An 18,969-nucleotide genomic window follows, 5' to 3' on the forward strand; every position below is an offset into this window, starting at 1 on the left:
AACCACGCCGACAGTCTGAAAGTTTGCTGGGGCCCCTTCGGCTGTGGCTCTCAACAGGATGTGACTCAGTGGTTTAATCCCTATGTTAAATTCCTAGTACTCCCCACCCACCCACCCACCCCCACCAAAAAAAAAAAAAAAAAAGATATGGCAGAGGAAGGAAAAAGGGAAAAGATCTGACATCCATTTCTGGGCATTTTTTCTAAAGGCTTGTGTCGGATTTGGCAAGCCCAGCTATAGTTACCCTAAAGTACAGGTAGTGAGTCTGCTCAAGATCTCTACCAGAAGCCAGGTACGGTGGCACATACCTGTACTGTAATCCTAGCTGCTAGGGAGGCTGAAGCAGGAGGATTGCAAACTCAAAGCCAGTCTAAGTAACTAAGTGAGAGCCTGTCTCAAAAAAAAAAAAAAAAAACAAACAACTGGGATGGGGCTTGGTGGTTAAGCACCTCTAGGTTTAATCTCTGGTACAAAAAAAAATAAAGGTTTTCTACAAACCTTAGGTGCTGATTGTTTCAAATCCAATTCTACCTGTGAAAACACTGGTAGAGAGATCAAAGACCTTAGCCCTGAAACTACTGTTTGATGCATTTATAAACCACAAGAACTATAGAAGTACTAAGGTGAACTTTGGGGTAGCATGAGTTTTCTTCATCTTAAGAATTAAATACTTGTCAATATCCACATTGAATTTCCAATGAAAATAATTTACAAAATAATAATTTGTAGAATAAAACTAACTTGTTTCCCAACAGTTCAAACTAGCTTACATTCCACACTATTTAATGAACCAAGCAATTTCTTGGTAAATTCTATTTTAGGATGAAAGAAAGAACTAATTGCAAAAGATCAAAACAAGATAAGCCAACCCTGGGAAATTTCCTGTGTTAGTTTTCCATCCAGAGAGGACTGTGGAACAAATTATGCTTCATCTGCAATGAGCACAGTGTAGGACTAAGATTCCAGTCATTCTTAAGGAAAACCAAAATTAACTCACATTAAAGGATACCTCTATGTACACACAGATGAATAAATGCAGAGAAAATAAAAAACTTAGAGAAAAGAGCAAGAAATAATGCAAGTGATTGCCTCTGGGAGACTATGGCGTTTTTTTTTTTTTTTTTTTTTTTTTTTTCTTTAGAATTGTCTGCAGTGAAAAGTCTTCATATGTTACTTAAAATTAAGAACACTGTTAAAAGTCTGCACAGAGTTCAGCAGTATTAATAGCAAAATGATATTTCCCTTTCAGAGTTGATACAAGGATGCACTTATTTATTCACTCATACTCATTTAAGTCACTATCATTACATTATAATTGGTTGCATTTTCTGCTAACAATAGCACACTATTACAGACTGGATAAGTTATAAGGAAAGAGGTTTATTTAGGCTCACAAGACTGGAGGTCCAAGGTGAAAGGCCCAGGTTTAGAGATGGCCTGCTTGCTGGCAGAATTCCAGGGCAACATACAGCATTATCACATGGCAGGAAACAAGGAGTGCAGGTCTCTTCAGTCTCTCTTCCTCCTCTTGGTATTGGGGACTGAACCCAGGGATGCTCTACCACTGAGCCATATCCCAGATCTTTCCTATTATTATTATTATTATTTTACTTTGGGACAGGGTTTTGCTAAGCAGTCCAGGCTGGCCTCAAACTTGTGATTCTCCTGCCTCAGCTTCCCAAGTTGCTGGGATTACAGGTATGTGCCACCACACCTGCCACTTTTCATAAAGCCACCAGGATTCAATCAGGGGACACCACCCTGATGACATTTAAACACGCTATTTTTTTTTTTTTGTTGTTCTTGATTTTGTCTTTTCATAATACTGAAGACTCATTTCAGGGGCACCCCACTATTGAACTACATCCCCGGCCCTTCCTTGATCTTTTATTTTGAGTCAGTTGCCTAGGCTGGCCTTGAACTTCAGATCCTCCTGCCTGAAGTTCCTGAGTATCTGGGTTACTGGAGGGTACCACTTTGCCCAGCTTAAACATAGTTTGGATGAAGTTTCTACCTTCTTAATATCTCAAAATGTGGGTTAAATTTCAACACATTAAATCCTGGAAAATGCACTCACACCGTTTTGAATCATAGCAGTTGATGAAGGCCTCCACCATGAAAAGACAGAGCTTGACAAAGCTGCATCCTAATGAAAAGGCATAATAAACTGCTAACAACTGAGGACAGACAGTGATAAATTTGGTAAAGATGCTACAATGGAGAGTAACTCAGGACCAGCATACCAGAATGTCCTGTTAAGGCCTGCCCAAATGAAGTTTAGGTTCAGTCCTGAAGGATGAGAAAGAGCCAACTGTGCTTGAAGATCTTTCTGGAAAAAGGAAGAAACAGACACCATGTAAGAAGCTCTCTAAAAAGAAGAAATTTCCCATTTTGCATAAGTAAGAACAAACAGATCCTGTGTGACTGGATCAGGCTGGATGAATTCTCAATGCACCAAGGTAGCGTGGCATTCACAGAGGTCAAATTTTCCACCAACACTAAAAACACTATCAGGAAGTTTCTTAGGATGATGCCCCAGGGTAATATTCAGCTGTTCCCGCTGTCTGCAGGCCCACATTAACACTCATGTAGTAAATTTGAAAAAAAAAAATTATTCAGGATCTTTGAAAAATATATTTGAAATATATGTATTTTCTGGCTGATTCTATGAAGGCCCTGCTCTTCTTTCCCAAGCCAATTTCCAAACTGCCTTTCCATCCCATGTTTTTCCCTTTCCCACTTTCCAGTGTTAAGGGATTAGTAAGTTCTGTGATGCTTCTGCATGCCAGAGCATCATTTTTCATCCCAAGGGACACACTCAAACACCTGCAAGGTTGACTCATGAAAGGAGAGGAGCCAGGGCTTTCTGGCAGAGGGGTGTGGGAATGTGAGACAAGGTCATAATGGTTTTACTTTCTCTAAAGCTCCTAGAAGCAGCCTGATCATCCTCTCTCTGAGATGCTGGTCTATTTCCAACTAAATAGATATGTAGGGAGACAAGGGGCTGTCAGCAGCTGGCCATTAGCATCCTGAGGGCATCCGAAGCTGCTTTGTTCTTGTAGAATTTGTTTTAGGTACTCCATTCAGTGTGTGTGTGTGGTTGGGGGGAGTGCAGGGTTTGTAGCTGGGGCTACTGAAGCAATATTCAGTATTTTACAAAGACCAGAGTTCTAAGTAAACTTTTGCATTACTCGCTAAAAAAAAAAAAAAAAAAAAAAAAAAAAAAAAAAAAAGTCTTCATATATTAATGGAAAGCTTTTTTTTTTTTTTGGAGACAGGGTCTCGCTAAATTTCAGAGGCTGTCCTAAAACTTGTGATCCTCCTGCCTTAGCATCCCAAATTTCTGGGATTATAGCCGTGTGCCACCATGTCTGTCTTGACCCTAGTATATGTGACATCAAAAGTTATGCTTGTTGCGGAGTGTGGTAAGGCATGCTTATAATCCCAGAGACTCATGAGGCTGAGGCAGGAAGTTCATAAGTTTGAGGTTAGCCTCAGCAACTTAGAGAGACCTTATCACAAAATAAAAAGGGCTGGGGATATGACTTAGAGGTTAAGTGTCCCTAGTTTAATCGCCTGAAAAATCTCTCTCTCTCTCTCTCTCTTTCTCACTCTCTCTCTCCACACACGCACGTACACACACACACACACACATAGATTCAAATCCCAGGGCCTGATGGATCCTGATGTTCACCTTTCTAAAATCCATTGGCCTATTTAGAAGGATTAAAATGAGGACTGAGATTATAGATTAGTAGTAGAGGATTTAGATAGAATGTGTGAGGGCTTGAGTTCCATCTCTATCACAGAAAAGGAGAAGGAAGGGGTGGGGAGAAGAAAAGAGAGACAGTGAGCTGGGTGAGGTGGCACATGCCTGTAATCCCCATGACTCAGGAGGCTGAGGTAGGAGGATCACAAGTTCAAAATCAGCATCAGCAAATTAATGAGGCTTTAAGCAACTTGCCTCAAAATAAAAAATAAAAAAAGGGCTGGGGATGCAGTGGTAAAGTGCTCCTGGGTTCAATCCCCAGTGAGAGTGAGAGAGAGAGAGAGAGAGAGAGAGAGAGAGAGAGAGAATATACGTGGAAGTTAACTGTTAATCAGTTTTTGATGTGACAATAACCCTAATTTAATGACTTTCAATCCAAACATTTATTTTTCATGCAGAATTTAGTAGTTGGCACTGGGGGGGGAGAGGGTAATGGGGAGGGGGAGCTCTAGGTGTCTTCTCACTTGGGGTACAAGGCTTCAGCAGCTTCTACCTGGGGTATACTGGTCTCATGAAGTTTACAAGAAGTCTAGCTGAAACTTGGGCTGGAACTAGCATATAGTCACTCCATCCCAGTGCACTGTCCAAAAAACCCCCATGTGGAGGGAGGGAAGGGTGCATATGTGCTTAACGATATATGCATATATGCTTAGTCACCACACTAAGCTAGGGTCATTTTAGGTACTTAACAAATGTCAGCCTCCATCCTTTCTGGTACAACAATAAGCCAATTCTGTTGCCAACACTAACTTTGAATACCACCAGCTTGCCAATCTTCATTGGCCAACACCTCGACCTTCATTACAGTCTTACTGCTGCAAACTGTTTCCTTTCCCAGAGTTTCCTTGCCATTTTCAGTTCCATTCCTGAACACTGCTCCTGAGGTTGGCCTGACTTCCCCCTGAAGCATCTCACTCGGCCAGGTGCCCTGACACCTGGAGGAATTCCCTCACTTTCTACTTGCCTTGACTCCAGTAAGCCCCAGGACCACAGACTTCCTGCCATTGGGATTCATCCTGATCTGTGTGCAATATTCAGTTAGTATTTTACTAAGACCAGATACTTTGCAGATCAGAGAAGTACATCACCTCTTTTGACACTGAAAAAGCACATCAAATGTGATGGCTTATTCCAACCAACCAAAATAGTTGAAAACATAGTCCACAGTCACATCACATGTTATCTTTGGATTCAAGTCTGTTTTTAATTTTATTTCATTTGTGCTGGGGATTGAACTCAGTGCTTTACCACTGAGCCACATTCCCAGCCCTTTTTATTTTGAGGCAAGATCTCTCTGAGTTACTTGGGGCCTCCTCAAGGCTGAAACTGGCCTTGAACTTGTGATCCTCCTTCCTTAGCCTCCTGAGTCTGGGATTACAGGGATGTGCCACTGCAGCTGGAAAGTCTGTTCATTTTAATGAAAAAGATTCTCAATTGATTTCTCAGCTTTGTTATGATGACAGTGGGAAGGAAGGAGTTTGGGGTGAGACACAAGAATTAGTTGGCAACCCTGGCTGAAAGAGGCAGGAAAAGTAACAATTGAAGATGAGAGGACTTTGAATATTACTTGCTTCAAGGTCCTTATTTTATAAATGTGAAAACCGAGACCCACAGAAATTGTCTGCAGCTGATTGTGAACAGAAACCACATCTATTGAAGCCTGGGCCGAGCTCTTCTGCCACATCAGCATAGAGTGGCCATCAAATGTCCTGATCTCCCAAAGCAGGAGGCAAGAGAGCGGTGAAGCTAACGTCTTGGAGAGAGGAGAAAAACCCTTAAACAGAGCCCATTGCGTGAAAGAGGGGGGTTGAGGGGAAATGTTTGGAGGTAGTGTGTAGGTTGTGTAGGGTCCTCAGGGCCAGTGTGGCTTAGGTATAAATAGAATAAATATAAATAGGTATAAATAGAATCCTGTCTGTGAGCATGTACCATCTTAACAGGGACAACTTCAGGGCCTCAAGACTTGAGCCGCCTCCCAGAGACTTTTCTCTCCCTGCCGATGATTGTTAGGATGGTGAGCATAAAGGCCTGAGCTTGAGTATCGATGCTGCTGCTACCCATGCTCAGATAGCCCAGGGCTTGGGATGCGAATGATTCTCATATACCCAGGAGAGCAAGTGAAAATATCATCTTAGGGATATCTAAAGGCATTCTTGCAACAAGAGATCACAATCCAAAACAGGCATTAAAAAATGGCTCCTACATCATCAGTCCAAAGTTTTATTACTGGATGCAACCGCACATGCCTGTAATCTCAGCCACATGGGAGGCTGAGGCAGGAGGATCAAAAATTCAAGGCCTGCTGCAGCAATTTAGCAAGACTTTGTCCCAAAATAAAAAATAAAAAGGGCTGGAGATGTGGTTTAGTGCTTAAATGCCCTGGATTCAATCTCCAGTTTAAATACATATTTTTATATATATACACATATATATGTGTGTGTGTATATATATATATATGTGTGTGTGTGTGTGTGTGTGTGTGTGTGTGTGTATATATATATATATTTGAGTAACTATCATTGGCATGGATTTTCCTGGAAAGAGAATCACCAGTATCTTTTAGTGGAGCAAGATATACCCATGTGGAATTATTTAAGTGTTATCATAGCATCTAGGAATCCTCTCATAGGATGAAGAAAAAAATAAATAAAAGAATAATATAGATGCCAAGACAGATTTCAGTAATGTCCCAAGAGGTGCACAGTCCAGCAGATGGATACATCTATCAAATGCTATCTTCTAACATTAAATTGATGCATATGTAATACATTGATGTAGGTAGTATCAGCTCTCACAGGTAAGTTCTATTGGAAGAACATTTTGTCCTCCAATTAGCATGACCCCCCCAAAAAAATTTTATTTTATTTTTCCTTTTACAGTGTTGAGGATCAAACCCATGGCCTTGAGCATTCTAGACAAGTGCTCTACCATTGAGCTAGCCCCCCTACCCTTAGTATTGATTATAAATAGTTAATAATCTGTGACACGTGGTAGTCAATGTGAATTTTTTCCATTTATAGAAACTCTATATGAATCATTTTGCAAATAAAAACTACTTGTTTTATATGTGTAGCTTTGTTGTAAATTTATACTTTATTTTTATGGCATGTTATTAGCCATAATAACCTCTGTGGTGGGAAATGGAAGCTCCTGACTTTTAGGATGAATACTTCCTCAAATTAGAAGTATGGAACCAAGAGTTGGGGTTGTGGCTCAGCGGTAGAGTGCTTGCCTAGCACGTATGAGGCGCTGGGTTTGATCCCCAGCACCGCATAAAAAAGTAAACAAAATAAAGGTATTTTTAAAAAATGTGGATCCAATCAATCCTTTAATGAACTGTTACTTCATACCACCTGCTGCACCGAACACAGAGAAGGCGCTCTGTGTATGTCATTGCCCATAATTATTACTGTGAGCAATTGCCAGCACTAAACCTATTTCACAGAGAGTAATTAAGAAGACTACGTTTAAATGACTTCCCAAACTGGCAGTTGAACTGGGGCAGAAAGTCATAATCTTGGCTCTTTTGATAATTTGAGTCTTTAAAAAAAAAGATTCTTGTTCCAGATTGATCCAATGAGCTCATCTGCTGTCTTGCTGGCAAGGAGAATTTGAGAGGACACCTGGTTAGCCTGAAGCAAAACCCAACGAAATCAAGCTCGAAATTCCTTTTTTAATTTGTATATGTGAACCATCAGCTGGGCTCTCCTGTCCTCTTGAGTACTGCCTTCCCACTCTCTGGGACTCGCATCTAGGCTGAAGGTTTCTGGCCTTCACTGCAGCAGCCCTTCCTCACAAGCTGGATTCTATGAAGTCAGAGTCTAGAACATTCTGAGGCGCATAAGGCAAGTCAGCCTGAAAAAAAAAATTTTAGGTTTTATTTTTCATGCTTTTCAGTTATCGTAAGATATACCTAGCATGAAAATGACCATTTTAACCACTTGTAAGTACACAGTTCTGTGACCTTAAAACATTCATACTAGCCAGGTGCAGTGGTGCACGCCTGGATTCCCAGCAACTCCAGAGGCTGAGGCAGGAGGATTTGAGTTCAAGGCCAGATCAGAGAACCTGGCTTAAAATTGAAAAAAAAAAAAAATATATATATATATATATATATGTGTGTGTGTGTGTGTGTGTGTGTGTGTGTGTGTAGCTCAGTGGTACAGTGTCCCTGGGTTTGTAATGCCAGATTTGTGGGACCCCAATAGACCTCCAGGAGCCCAATCTGATGCAGTCACACAAGAGTCTTTATTGCAAGCTCGAGCCTGGACTCACAACCGTTCCCGACGCAGCGGTCCCAGGGAGTGAGTCCTGATCCCTTTTTTTTTTTTTTTTTTAAAGAGAGAGAGAGAGAGAGAGAGAGAGAATTTTTAATATTTATTTTTTAGTTTTCGGCGGACACAACATCTTTGTTTGTATGTGGTGCTGAGGATCGAACCCGGGCCGCACACATGCCAGGCGAAAACGCTACCGCTTGAGCCACATCCCCAGCCCCGAGTCCTTGTCCTTTGTTCAGTGAGATTTTATAGGTTTTGGGGGGATACTCTATGTGTCACAACATCACACAGCAAATCATTCCATACCGGGGAAAAATCAAACAACAACTCTTAACATTGATTAGCACATTCACTGGCGGGAACAAGTTGGGTAGGGGTGATTGGTTAGTACAAGAGGGGGATTCCTTTGAACTGATTGGTTTAGGCAACGAGGGGTGTATGTGCTAAACTATATGGTTTCCCAACATGTTATCAACCACCATAAACTACTGGGGGGTCATCTAGTATCCTAGGTATTTTCCCTGTCTCATGCTGATTGGTGGTTGCTAGGGGGTTGCTATGGGTTCTCACCTAGCCTGACTGAGTCAGGGACACCTGGCGCTGCAGATCAACTCAGCAGGGTGGGTATGTGCCTAGGAGTGCTCTGTGGGTCTTTCCAAGGACAAGGGTCACGCCCCCTTCCTTAGACAGGCTTTGCTCTGAGGTGGAGGCTGGTTTCTCAAAAATGGAGTCACATCAGTTTCTCAGGTTCAATCTTCAGTACCCCACCCCCAAAAAATCATATTATTTTTGCTACCATCACCAACATCTATCTCCCATAACTTTTTTAACTTCCTAAACTGAAACTTCATACCCTTTAAATAGTAATTCCCCATTTATTCCTTGCCCCAGTCCCTGGAAACTTCTACTTGTGTCCCTGTGAATTTGACTGGGTACCTCAGATTAGTGGAATCATACAATATCTGTATTTTTTTCTGACTGGCTCATTTTACTTAGCAAATGTTCTTCAGGTTCCTTCAAGATGTAGTATGCATCAGCATTTCCTTCCTTCTTTCAACTGAATAATATTCTATTGTAGGTATAGACCATGTTTTGTTTATCCGTTTATCCATTAATGGATACTTGGTTGTTTCCGTGTGTGTGTGTGTGTGTGTGTGTGTGTGTGTGTGTGTGAGTGTACATACCAAGGATTGAACCCAGGGGTGCTTAACAACTGAGGTACATATCAAGTCCTTTTTTATTTTGAGACAGGGTCTCAATAAATTGCTTAGGACCTTGCTAAGTTGCTGAGGCTGGCTTTGAACTTGTGATCCTTCTGCCTCAGCCTCCAGAGCCACTGAGATTTCAGGCATGCACCCATGTGCCTTGCTCCATACTTTAGATAATGTTGAATAATTCTGCTATGAATATGGATGTACAAATCTTTAAAAATTTTAAAGGAAGCTTTTATTCACATTTGCAAGTTTTAGAAAAGCTCAATTATCTATAGAAAACAGACTTTGGAGACTCTTGGAAGGCTAAGGAGGAAGATCCCATGGTGTTAAAAAGGTAGGTCAGAGATCTAAGAATCAGAAGCCACTCTTCTATGGGTTCCAAAAGACTTTTTTTTCCCCTTTTAATGAAGAGATGTAAAATGTAAAAAATGAAAACCCAGATGAGGACTGAAAAGATATTTTATTCTTGTTTAATCCTCTATTCTCCAAGATGGCATCAGCTTCCTTCTCCTTCTTTTTTTTTTTTTTTTTTTTTTGGTGCTAGGGATTGAACGCCCAGACACTTAACCACTGAACCGTATCCCCAACCCTTCTGCCCTTTCTATCTTGAGACAGGGTCTTGCTAAATTGCTGAGGCTGGCTTTGAACTTGGCAATCTTTCTACCTCAGGCTCCTAAACCACTGGAATTACAGATGTGCGCCAGGGCACCCACGCTGCTTCATTCATTCTCCAAGGAAGAGTTTGAGCATCAAAGAGGTTAAGTAACCTGTTAATTATCCAGATTAGAACCCAACACTGTCTGACTCCAAAATACTGTATCCCATGTCTGGAGGAGCCACAGGGCAGCTGCTTTAGGGTGGAGGAGAGGAAAGGTTACAGGTTGTGGGGAGCACGTCCTCCATCATCCTCATCTGGCTTCCTCCACTACCTGCTGGGTTTACTCCTTGGGTATCCTGATGCCTTGGTGCTTAACATTCCTTTGATCCCACCAGAACTGGAGTCCATTGAGTGGACTGCCTTTTCATTACATTCACTGCTGTCTCTTCCAACATTGTCCTTTCCTCTCAGCAAGCATTGCTGTCCACCTCCTGACCTTCTCTGCTTGTCACATCCCCCTTGTCTCCCTGATTTACTCTTGCTTGCTTGACCACACGCAGGTGACTATGGCTGGTGACTGATGGACACCCACCGCTGGCAGAAAGTTGCACATAAACCTCTCAGTTGCCCATGAACTGACCAACAAGCATCCCGCTTCTCCTTCTTAGATCACCTCACTCTTCTCAGAGGACTGTTACATAATATGTTGTTCCCATCCTCACATTTAGCTTTCTATTCCATGGTATTAAATTTAGTGACATGGTAAGCATTTGTGACCTTGATAAGAGGAGGTGAGAATAAAGATGGGTGAGTTTTAAGAGAGAAAGGAGCCAGGTGAGGTGGCTCACGCCTGTGATCCCAGCAACATGGGAGGCTGTGGGTAGGAGGATTCCAGGTTCAGAGCTGGTCTCAGCAATTTATCAAGGCCCTAAGCAACTTAACAAGATCCTATCTCAAAAACAAAAAGTAAAATAAAAGGACTGGGGATGTAGTTCAGCAGTAAAGCGCCCCTGGGCTCAATCCCGAGTAACAACAAAAACAACCATAAGGTCCTGGTTTAGCATTTGGGCTGCCATCTTAAGTGACAGGCTGCACCCCACCACCCAACCATTCTCCTCCGGAATTCTTTCCTGCCCAAGGGCGTATTACCACTGCCTTATACCAACCCTACCCTTAAGCCAGCATTGGATCTGCCGGGCTGGAATCCCTGAGCCTGGCCCATAAAAGCCCTCCAATCCAAGCCTGTCCTGCCTTTCTCCCTCTATGGAGAGATGGACAAACAAACTCTCTTGTGTATCTCTGTTTGGTCTCTCTCCATCTTTCATTTCTCACTCACTGGTCTCCCGCTTTCCAACTTTCCTTTCAAAAACAAAAAGAAAAAAGAGAGAGGAAAAAAAAAAAAGAGTTGGAAATAGAGACAGCTTCAGACAATCTTCTCCAGAGCTTTGCAGCAAAAGAGCCCAAGGGAAACAGCAAGGGTTAAGATCATTAATCTAGGTGCTGGCAATACAGTAATAAACAAAACTCTGTTCAGAATCCTCACTGTCGTCCCTTCCCCAACCCCTAGGAATGAGATCTTGTAAAGAGGAGGCAGGAAATAGAGGGGAAATCTCTGCAACTGAGAAGGGATTTCCTTCCAACTGAGAGCAGCACTCCATCTCTCCACCCACTCCTTCACAGAAGAAGGTTCACAAATGGATTCTGGACTACCCTGGAGGCATTATAGAGCTGGATCACCCTGAGTCTGAATTCCCACACCTTCCTTCCTTGGTTTCAGGCACCATCCCTCTGGGCTAACTCAACCTCAAAGTCAAGCATGGCTTGAATTTTCATTTAATTTTAATAAAAGGGTAATTAAATAGGCTCAACTATTAAAAAATGAGTTTACTTCATTCTACCCTCAGGGATGAATCAGAATTTAGAACTGACCAGGCCACTGAAACTAGTTCCAATCTCATTCTGCTGTTGCCCAACCCTATTGGGAGAAGGTCAGGGTGAAGAAATGCAGATTTTGTAGAGATCCCACCCATCTGTGACCCTAGGCCTTAGACTCCTAGCAAACAACGAACCACTGTTCTAAGCATTTTAAATAATTCATCCATCTCCTAATCAATTTCAGGATTGACTTTCATGTTTGACCCACTTGACATGTTCTGGGTAATATTGAATGACTCAAGTAAGAGGCTCTGCACTCAACTTGTAAAGGATGCTCATGTTACTGACTGGCTCAGGGAGATTTCAGAGAGGTCATGCGGGCTGAAGTCTTTTTGACTAGTTATGGAATCTCTCTACACCTTATTTTCGTTTCTTTTTCTTTCTTTCTTTTTTATTTTTTAATTTAAGTACTAGGGATTAAACCTAGGGCCCCACATGTTAGGCAAGCACTCTGTCACTGAGTTGTACTCTCAGCCCTTTTTATTTTGAGACAGGATCTCACTGAGCTGTCCAGGTTCGCCTGGAACGTAGGATTTTCTGCCCCCCTTCTGAAGTAATTGGGATTTCTAGGCCTGGGCCAGCACTGCCAACTGCACTTCAGTTTCTTCTATTGTAAAGTAGAAATGTACTCCCTGTCTTCCCACCTTCCAGTGGTTTTGAGGGTCAGATAGAATAACTGCAGATTAGAAGCTCATAAGGTTTTTAGAGCAAGTGTTTCTGGCTAACATACGTGGCTTCACTGGGTGGTTAACTGAAGAAAATCTCGATGTACTTGTAAACATTTGTGTTTGTTTTGTATTTTGACTAGTGTGTTGATCTTGTTAATTATGAAGCAGCATATCTTTAGTCTCTGACTGAGGTGATGGCAAAATACATACCTCCAAACATTTTTTTTTTTTTTAATAGTGCTGGGATGGTACCCAGAGCCTTGTACTTGCTAGGCAGGTACCGCATCACTGAGTTACATGCCTAACCCCAAACTATTTTGATTCATCATTTCCATATATGCACATTGTATTTCTGTGTGATAAACATCGGTAAATATTTCATCTGAGTAAAGAACCTAAATTTGGAGGTCAGGGGAAGGCTTTCTGGTAGAAATGACATCTAACCTAGTCCTAAAGGATGAGTAGAAATTGGCAGGGAAGGAAGGGAAGGAAGTGTTTCAGGTAGAGAGCACAATATGATCCATCGGAAGAAATAAAAGGCAGGGAGTATGCAGGAACCCAGAGAAGCCTATATGCAGAGAAGCAGCTGGCAAGATGGGCTGGGGCCTTGGTGTGATTAATTAAGATGATTGGACTTGCCAGGAATGATGACTCATGCCAGTAATCCTAGCAGCTCAGGAGGCTGAGGCAGGAAGATCTCAAGTATAAGGCTAGTCTTTACAATTTAGTGAGACCCCATACTCAAAATCAAAACAAGAAAGGGCTGGGGATGTGACTCAATGGTAAACTGCCTCTGGGTTCAACCCCCAGTAGAAAAAAAAAAGGACTATACTTTATCTTAAGGTGAGATAAGAGTATTAAACATTTCAAGAAGGGAAGAGCCATAATCAGATTTTAGTTTTAGAAAGATTTAAGGTGTGCCTTAAAAATGTTTAAAGAGGGCAGTGAGATGATCAGATTTTCCTTGTAGATAGAAAGACTCACGAGTCTAAAAGGGGTGGGGGGCGGTGAGAATCACTTATCTATTAGGAAATCTCCAGGTAACACCCGGAGGGTACCAATTGAGGGTTTTAAGTTGCCGAGTGACATAATGAGATATGCATTTATAAAGACTCACTCTTCAAGGAAGAGCTTAAAAAGGTGCCGAATCATAAACATCTGGAAAGCCAGGGAAAACTTCGACCCGAGGTAGAGTCAAGATGTCGAGGATGTCTTCCTTCCGCTTTGTGTGCCAGCGATGCAACCGGCCGCTGAAAGGCGATGAATCCATGGAGATGTCCAGCTCAGGGCAGGGGGAGGCAGGAGAAGCCCAAGAAGATGGTGCCCGCTCCATGGAGAAGACAGACGGTGGAGAGCTACAAGTCAGTGCCTCCAGACCCCTTCCTGATGATGTGGGGATGTCGGAGCAAAGGAACAGCAATTTCATCTTGCTTGGTGAGATCACCTCCTTGAGAACTTTGAGTAGCATCCAGAAGACCACGGCAGAAATGTTTGACATCCTCTCTGGTCAAAAAGAGATGGATCTTCCACTGTGCGAGGAATGCACTGACAATTTTCTAAAGCAGCTGGATTCCCAAATTGCCCTCACAGAACTGGATGAACAGATCTACAGACGCTATCTGGAAACCAAGGTGCTGAAGGGTGAGGACCAAAGAGAGACACTACAGATGGAGTTGCAGGCCCTGGAGCTGGAGGAGGCCAAGCTGGCCCGGGAGCTGAAGGATGTGGATGAGAACCATGCAAGAATAGCAGCGGATCTCAGAGCAGCCCAGGCAGAGACGGTGGAGCTGCAGCTGCAGGAGAGACAGCATCTGAGGGACTTCAATAAACTGAAGTGGCAGCAGCAGGAACTGTCCGACCAGCTGACAAGTGTGGAGAACCAGCTGTGGTACGCGCGCGTCCAGCTGGACGGGCTGAAGAAGACCAACATCTTCAATGCCACATTTGAGATCAGGGAGGAGGGAACTTTGGGTATCATCAATAACTTCAGATTGGGCCGCCTCCCCGGCGTCCCCGTGGGCTGGAATGAGATTAACGCTGCCTGGGGACAGGCAGCTTTGCTGCTCCTGGCCCTGTCCAAAGCCATCGGGCTGCAGTTTCAGAGGTATCAACTCATCGCCTGCGGAAACCATTCCTATTTGAAGTCTTTAGCCGGTGACTGCGCTGACCTGCCCCTGTACTCTGATGGAAGAGAAAATGTTTTCTGGAATAATACCTTTGACCAGGCGATCTTGGCCTTCCTGGACTGCCTGCAGCAGTTCGAGGAAGAGGCTGAGAAACAGGCGGGGGATCTCTGCCTGCCCTACAGGATCCACGTGAAGGAAGGCCTGATAGAGGGCCCCACAGGCAGTGGGGAATGGTATTCGGTCAGGACCCATCTGAACACAGAGGAGCAGTGGACAAAGGCACTCAAATTAATGCTCCTCAACTTGAAGAGAAGTCTTTCTTGGGCTTCCTCGAGGTACTAAGAAAATCAACTCTCTTTCTAAGTTATTGTGAAAACATTATCAAAATGTAAAGTGAAAGAGCACAACGTGTTGAATTCAGAAGGCCAAACCTAGTATTAATTAAATATTGGCCAGAGCAAACCAAGTCATTGAGACTGGCGATGAGAGAGGGGGAGGGGGCAATGAGGGAAGGGGGGATGGTAAGGGAAAGGGAACAGCTTTCTCTCTCTCTCTCTCTCTCTCTCTCTCTTTTTTTTTTTTTTTTGGTATGGGAGATGGCACCCAGGGGCACTCTACCACTGAGCCATGTCCCTAGCCCTTTTTACTTTGGCACAGGGTCTTGCTCAGTTGCTGAGCCTGGCCTCCATCTTGGCAATCTTTCTGCCTCAGCCTCTCAAGGGGCTGGGATTTACAGGTACGTGCCATGGCTGAGGATTTCAATTTTTTGATGAACACTGGACAACTGTATGTAGTGGAACTTTGGGGGCCAGGGAGTGGGGGAGATATTCAAATCTTTTTTTTTTTTTTTTTTTGAGTTTTTGTTGTGATGTACAGTGTTAACTTTTCCCCTTTACTCCCTAAGAAACATTCAATAAATTACTACATTTTCTTTCATGATTTAAAGAAGTCTGTCTTATTGGGCTGGGTCATTTTGTTGGGATTATCTTAAATCAATTAAAGGGTCATGAGGCAAAGCCTTGCAGAAAGATAAAGACTGAAAAGGAGTGAATCAGAATTCTTGATTTTTTTTTCTCTATTTTTTTAATGGGAGCTGGGGGGGGGGGGTCTCAACATATAGTCCAGGCTGGTCTTAAACTCCTGGGCTCAAATAGTTCTCCTCAGTAGCTGGGATTACAGGCATGTACCATCCAGAGGAATTTGGGGGTGGAGGTACCAGAATTGAACTTGGGGCACTCGACCACTGAGCCCTATTTTGTATTTCATCCTCAGCCCTATTTTGTATTTTATTTAGAGACGGGATCTCACTGAGTAGTTTAGTGCCTCACCATTGCTGAGGCTGACTTTGAACTTGATCCTCCTGCCTCAGCCTCCCAAGTCGCTAGGATTACAGGCATGTGCCACGGTGCCAGGCTCACATCCAAAGGAATTTTTTAAATGCAAACTTGTATCATGGCACGGTTCTGCTTCTCTTACTCTCAGAATAAAACCCCAAATGCATACCATAGCCTTCAGCCCTTGGTGACCTGCGCTGCCTGCTGCTCCAGGCACATAATATAGTTCTCCCAGTTCTTTTCTCTTCCAAACATGCCCAGCGTACTTCTTCTCTGTCTAGGCTCTTCCCTGTGCATGAATGTCTTCTAACCAATCTATAAAGTTCTTTTTTTTTGGGGGGGGGGTACTAGGGATTGGATCCAGGGGTACTTAACTACTGAGACATGTCCCCAGCCCTTTTTATTTTTTATTTTGAAACAGGGTCTCACTGAGTTGCTTAGGGTGTGACTAAATAGCTATGCTGACCTCAAACCTGTGATCCTCCTGCCCCAGCCTCCTGAGTCATTGAGATTATAGGCATGTGTTACCACGCCCGGCAGTAGCCTTTCTTTCTTAATCTTAAAGGGAAACTTTTTGGAAATACAAAATTTTTAGTTTGGGTGCAGGTACTTAACATGCACAAGGCCCTGGGTTTTATCACTAGCACTAAATAAATAAATAAAAAGATAGATAGATAAATAAATAAAATTTTTTAAAAAGATAAAGAGAAAAAAAATCAAGGAAAAAAACCTTTCGCCTGTGGAAACCATTCCTATTTGAAGTCTTTCACAGGTGACTGCGCTGACCTGCCCCTATTCTCTGATGGGAGAGAAATGTTTTCTGGGATAATACATTTGAGCATGCAATCAAGGAATTCAAGGAATATATATTTCAGTGCTGGGGGTTGAACCCAGGGCCGTCTTCTTCTTCTTCTTCTCCTTCTTCTTCTTCTACTATCTTTTTTTGTACGGGGGGGGGGGGGGGTGGATTGCACCCAGGGTACTCCACCACTGAGATATGTCTCTACTGCTAAATTGCTGAGGCTGGGGGTGGGGGTGGGGTGCATGCCTGTAATCTCCCACTGGCTCAGGAGGCTAAGGCAAGAGGATTCCCCGGTGGTTAAGCACTCCTGGGTTCAATCTCTGGTATAAATAAATAAACAAGCAAATAAATAGATAGATACCTGAGGCTGGCCTTGAAATTGCAATCCTCCTACCTCAGCCTCCCAAGTCTTTGGGATTATAGGCAGGCATCACTGTACCTGTTTTCATGTTGTATGTTTTGTAACCTAATCTTTTTACTAAATATAAGCATTGTTATGAAATATTATACCATTCTTCTAAAACATTTACATACCTATGAGGCTATTCCGTCACGTGCTTAGACTGTGTTTAACCAATCTCCTGCTGGAGTTTTCTGCTAGCTCCCAAGTCTATGACAAGTTAACCACTTTTTTTTTTCTTATTTTTCCATAACCACCACTTAGCATATAGGGGTTGTTCTAGGCACTATCTTAATTACAAAGTTAAGTTAGCTTTAAGGATTCAATAGTTGGTCTAGGTGTGGTGATGCACAGCTGTAATCCCAGAGACTCAGGAGGCTGAGGCAGGAGGATCCCAAATTTGAGGCCAGCCTCAGCAATTTATTGAGACCCTAAGCAAATTAGTGAGACCCTGTCTCAAGAAAGAAAGAAAGAAAAGAAAAAAGCCTGGGGATGTAGCTCAGTGGTAAAACACTCCTGGATTTAATCTCCAGTACCAATAAGTAAAAATAAAAAAAAATAAAGAAATCTGTTGGCTATTTTTAGATCAATACAAATTCCTTTCTAAGCAACCATTAGAAAAAAAATCTTAAAATAACTTAGATCATGAGCTATTGGAGTAACTTTGGAGTAACTGAGTAACTGACACAAAGCTCTTGCACAGAAAATTAATTTGATGTAGTCTTTTGCACAGGTAATTGTGTTATCAATTCTTTCTAAACCAGAGATTGGCAAACTTTTTCTGTAAAAGGCCAAACAGTAAATAAATATGTTAGGATCTGGGGATCATGGGTCTCTGTTCCAACTCCTCAATTATGTTGTTATAGTGTAAAAAGCAGAGAAAAGATGTAAATGAACATGACGTTCTCCATTTACTGAACAGGCCTCTAGTTGTGCTTGGTCCTTGGGCCATAATTTGCTTTGACCCCTGCTCTATAAAATAGGTCCTACCAAATCATAGGCTATGTCTATCTTGTTTGCAGTGGTGCCCCAGCCTGTGCAATGCCTGCTACATAGTGACGGCACAATGAATGACCGAATGAAGAAACCACTAAATTATACTGAGTGATGGGATTATGGGGAAATTCTATTTTCTTCTTTTTGGTTTATTTCATTCATTATTTTATTTTATTTTGGGGATGGAATCCCTGGGTTATTTTTATTTATTTATTTTTCTAAATTTTATTTTGAGGCAGATCTTGATATATTACTGAGGGTCTCACTGAATTACTGAGGCTAGTCTTGAACTTGTGATCCTCCTACCTTTGCTTCTGGAGTTGCTGGGATTACAGGCATGTCACCACGGTAAACAATTATTCTTTAGTATACATGTATTTGACTTTTTTTTTTTTTTTTTGGTACTAGGGATTGAACTCAAGGGCTCTCAACCATTGAGCCATATCCCCAGCCCTATTTTGTATTTTATCTGGAGATGGGGTCTCACTGAGTTGCTTAGTGCCTTGCTTCTGCTGAGGCTGGCTTTGAACTCGTGATCCTCCTGCCTCAGCCTCCTGAGCCGCTGGTGTCACAGGAAAGTAGGGAGCTAAAACTCCAAACCTTGGCTCTTGTGTTCCAGTGGAAGAAGATTTAAGTGAGACACCAAAAGTCATGCAAGACGACTTTATTAGAAGTGAAAATAAAGTAGGTTTAAGCAAAAAGCACTCTCAAGGGAGAGAGTGGGCTGACTCTATCAGAAAACAATAAAGGAGACAATGCTGCCCCTAATTTTAATATGGTTAATTTGAAAATTGGGGTCCTTCTTCAGCAACTTTCACCAATCAGGTGTTTAATTCCTCCTTTCTGTCGG

The 18,969-nt window shown here is 42.5% G+C and overlaps 1 protein-coding gene across 1 annotated transcript; it reads left to right on the plus strand.

The window, feature by feature from the left end:
- Positions 1 to 13,660: 13,660 nt before the first annotated feature.
- On the plus strand, positions 13,661 to 14,929 carry Becn2 (beclin 2). The gene has a single exon (XM_076872899.1). It carries the CDS (start codon positions 13,661 to 13,663, stop codon positions 14,927 to 14,929), a length of 1,269 nt encoding a protein of 422 aa, XP_076729014.1.
- Positions 14,930 to 18,969: the final 4,040 nt, after the last annotated feature.

This window comes from Callospermophilus lateralis, chromosome 13 (genome assembly GCF_048772815.1).
Source record: "Callospermophilus lateralis isolate mCalLat2 chromosome 13, mCalLat2.hap1, whole genome shotgun sequence".
NCBI lineage: Eukaryota > Metazoa > Chordata > Mammalia > Rodentia > Sciuridae > Callospermophilus > Callospermophilus lateralis.

Bases quoted from the DNA above. Each gene is read 5' to 3' on its own strand.
- Becn2 (XM_076872899.1), top strand. From the start codon at position 13,661: ATGTCGAGGATGTCTTCCTTCCGCTTTGTGTGCCAGCGATGCAACCGG.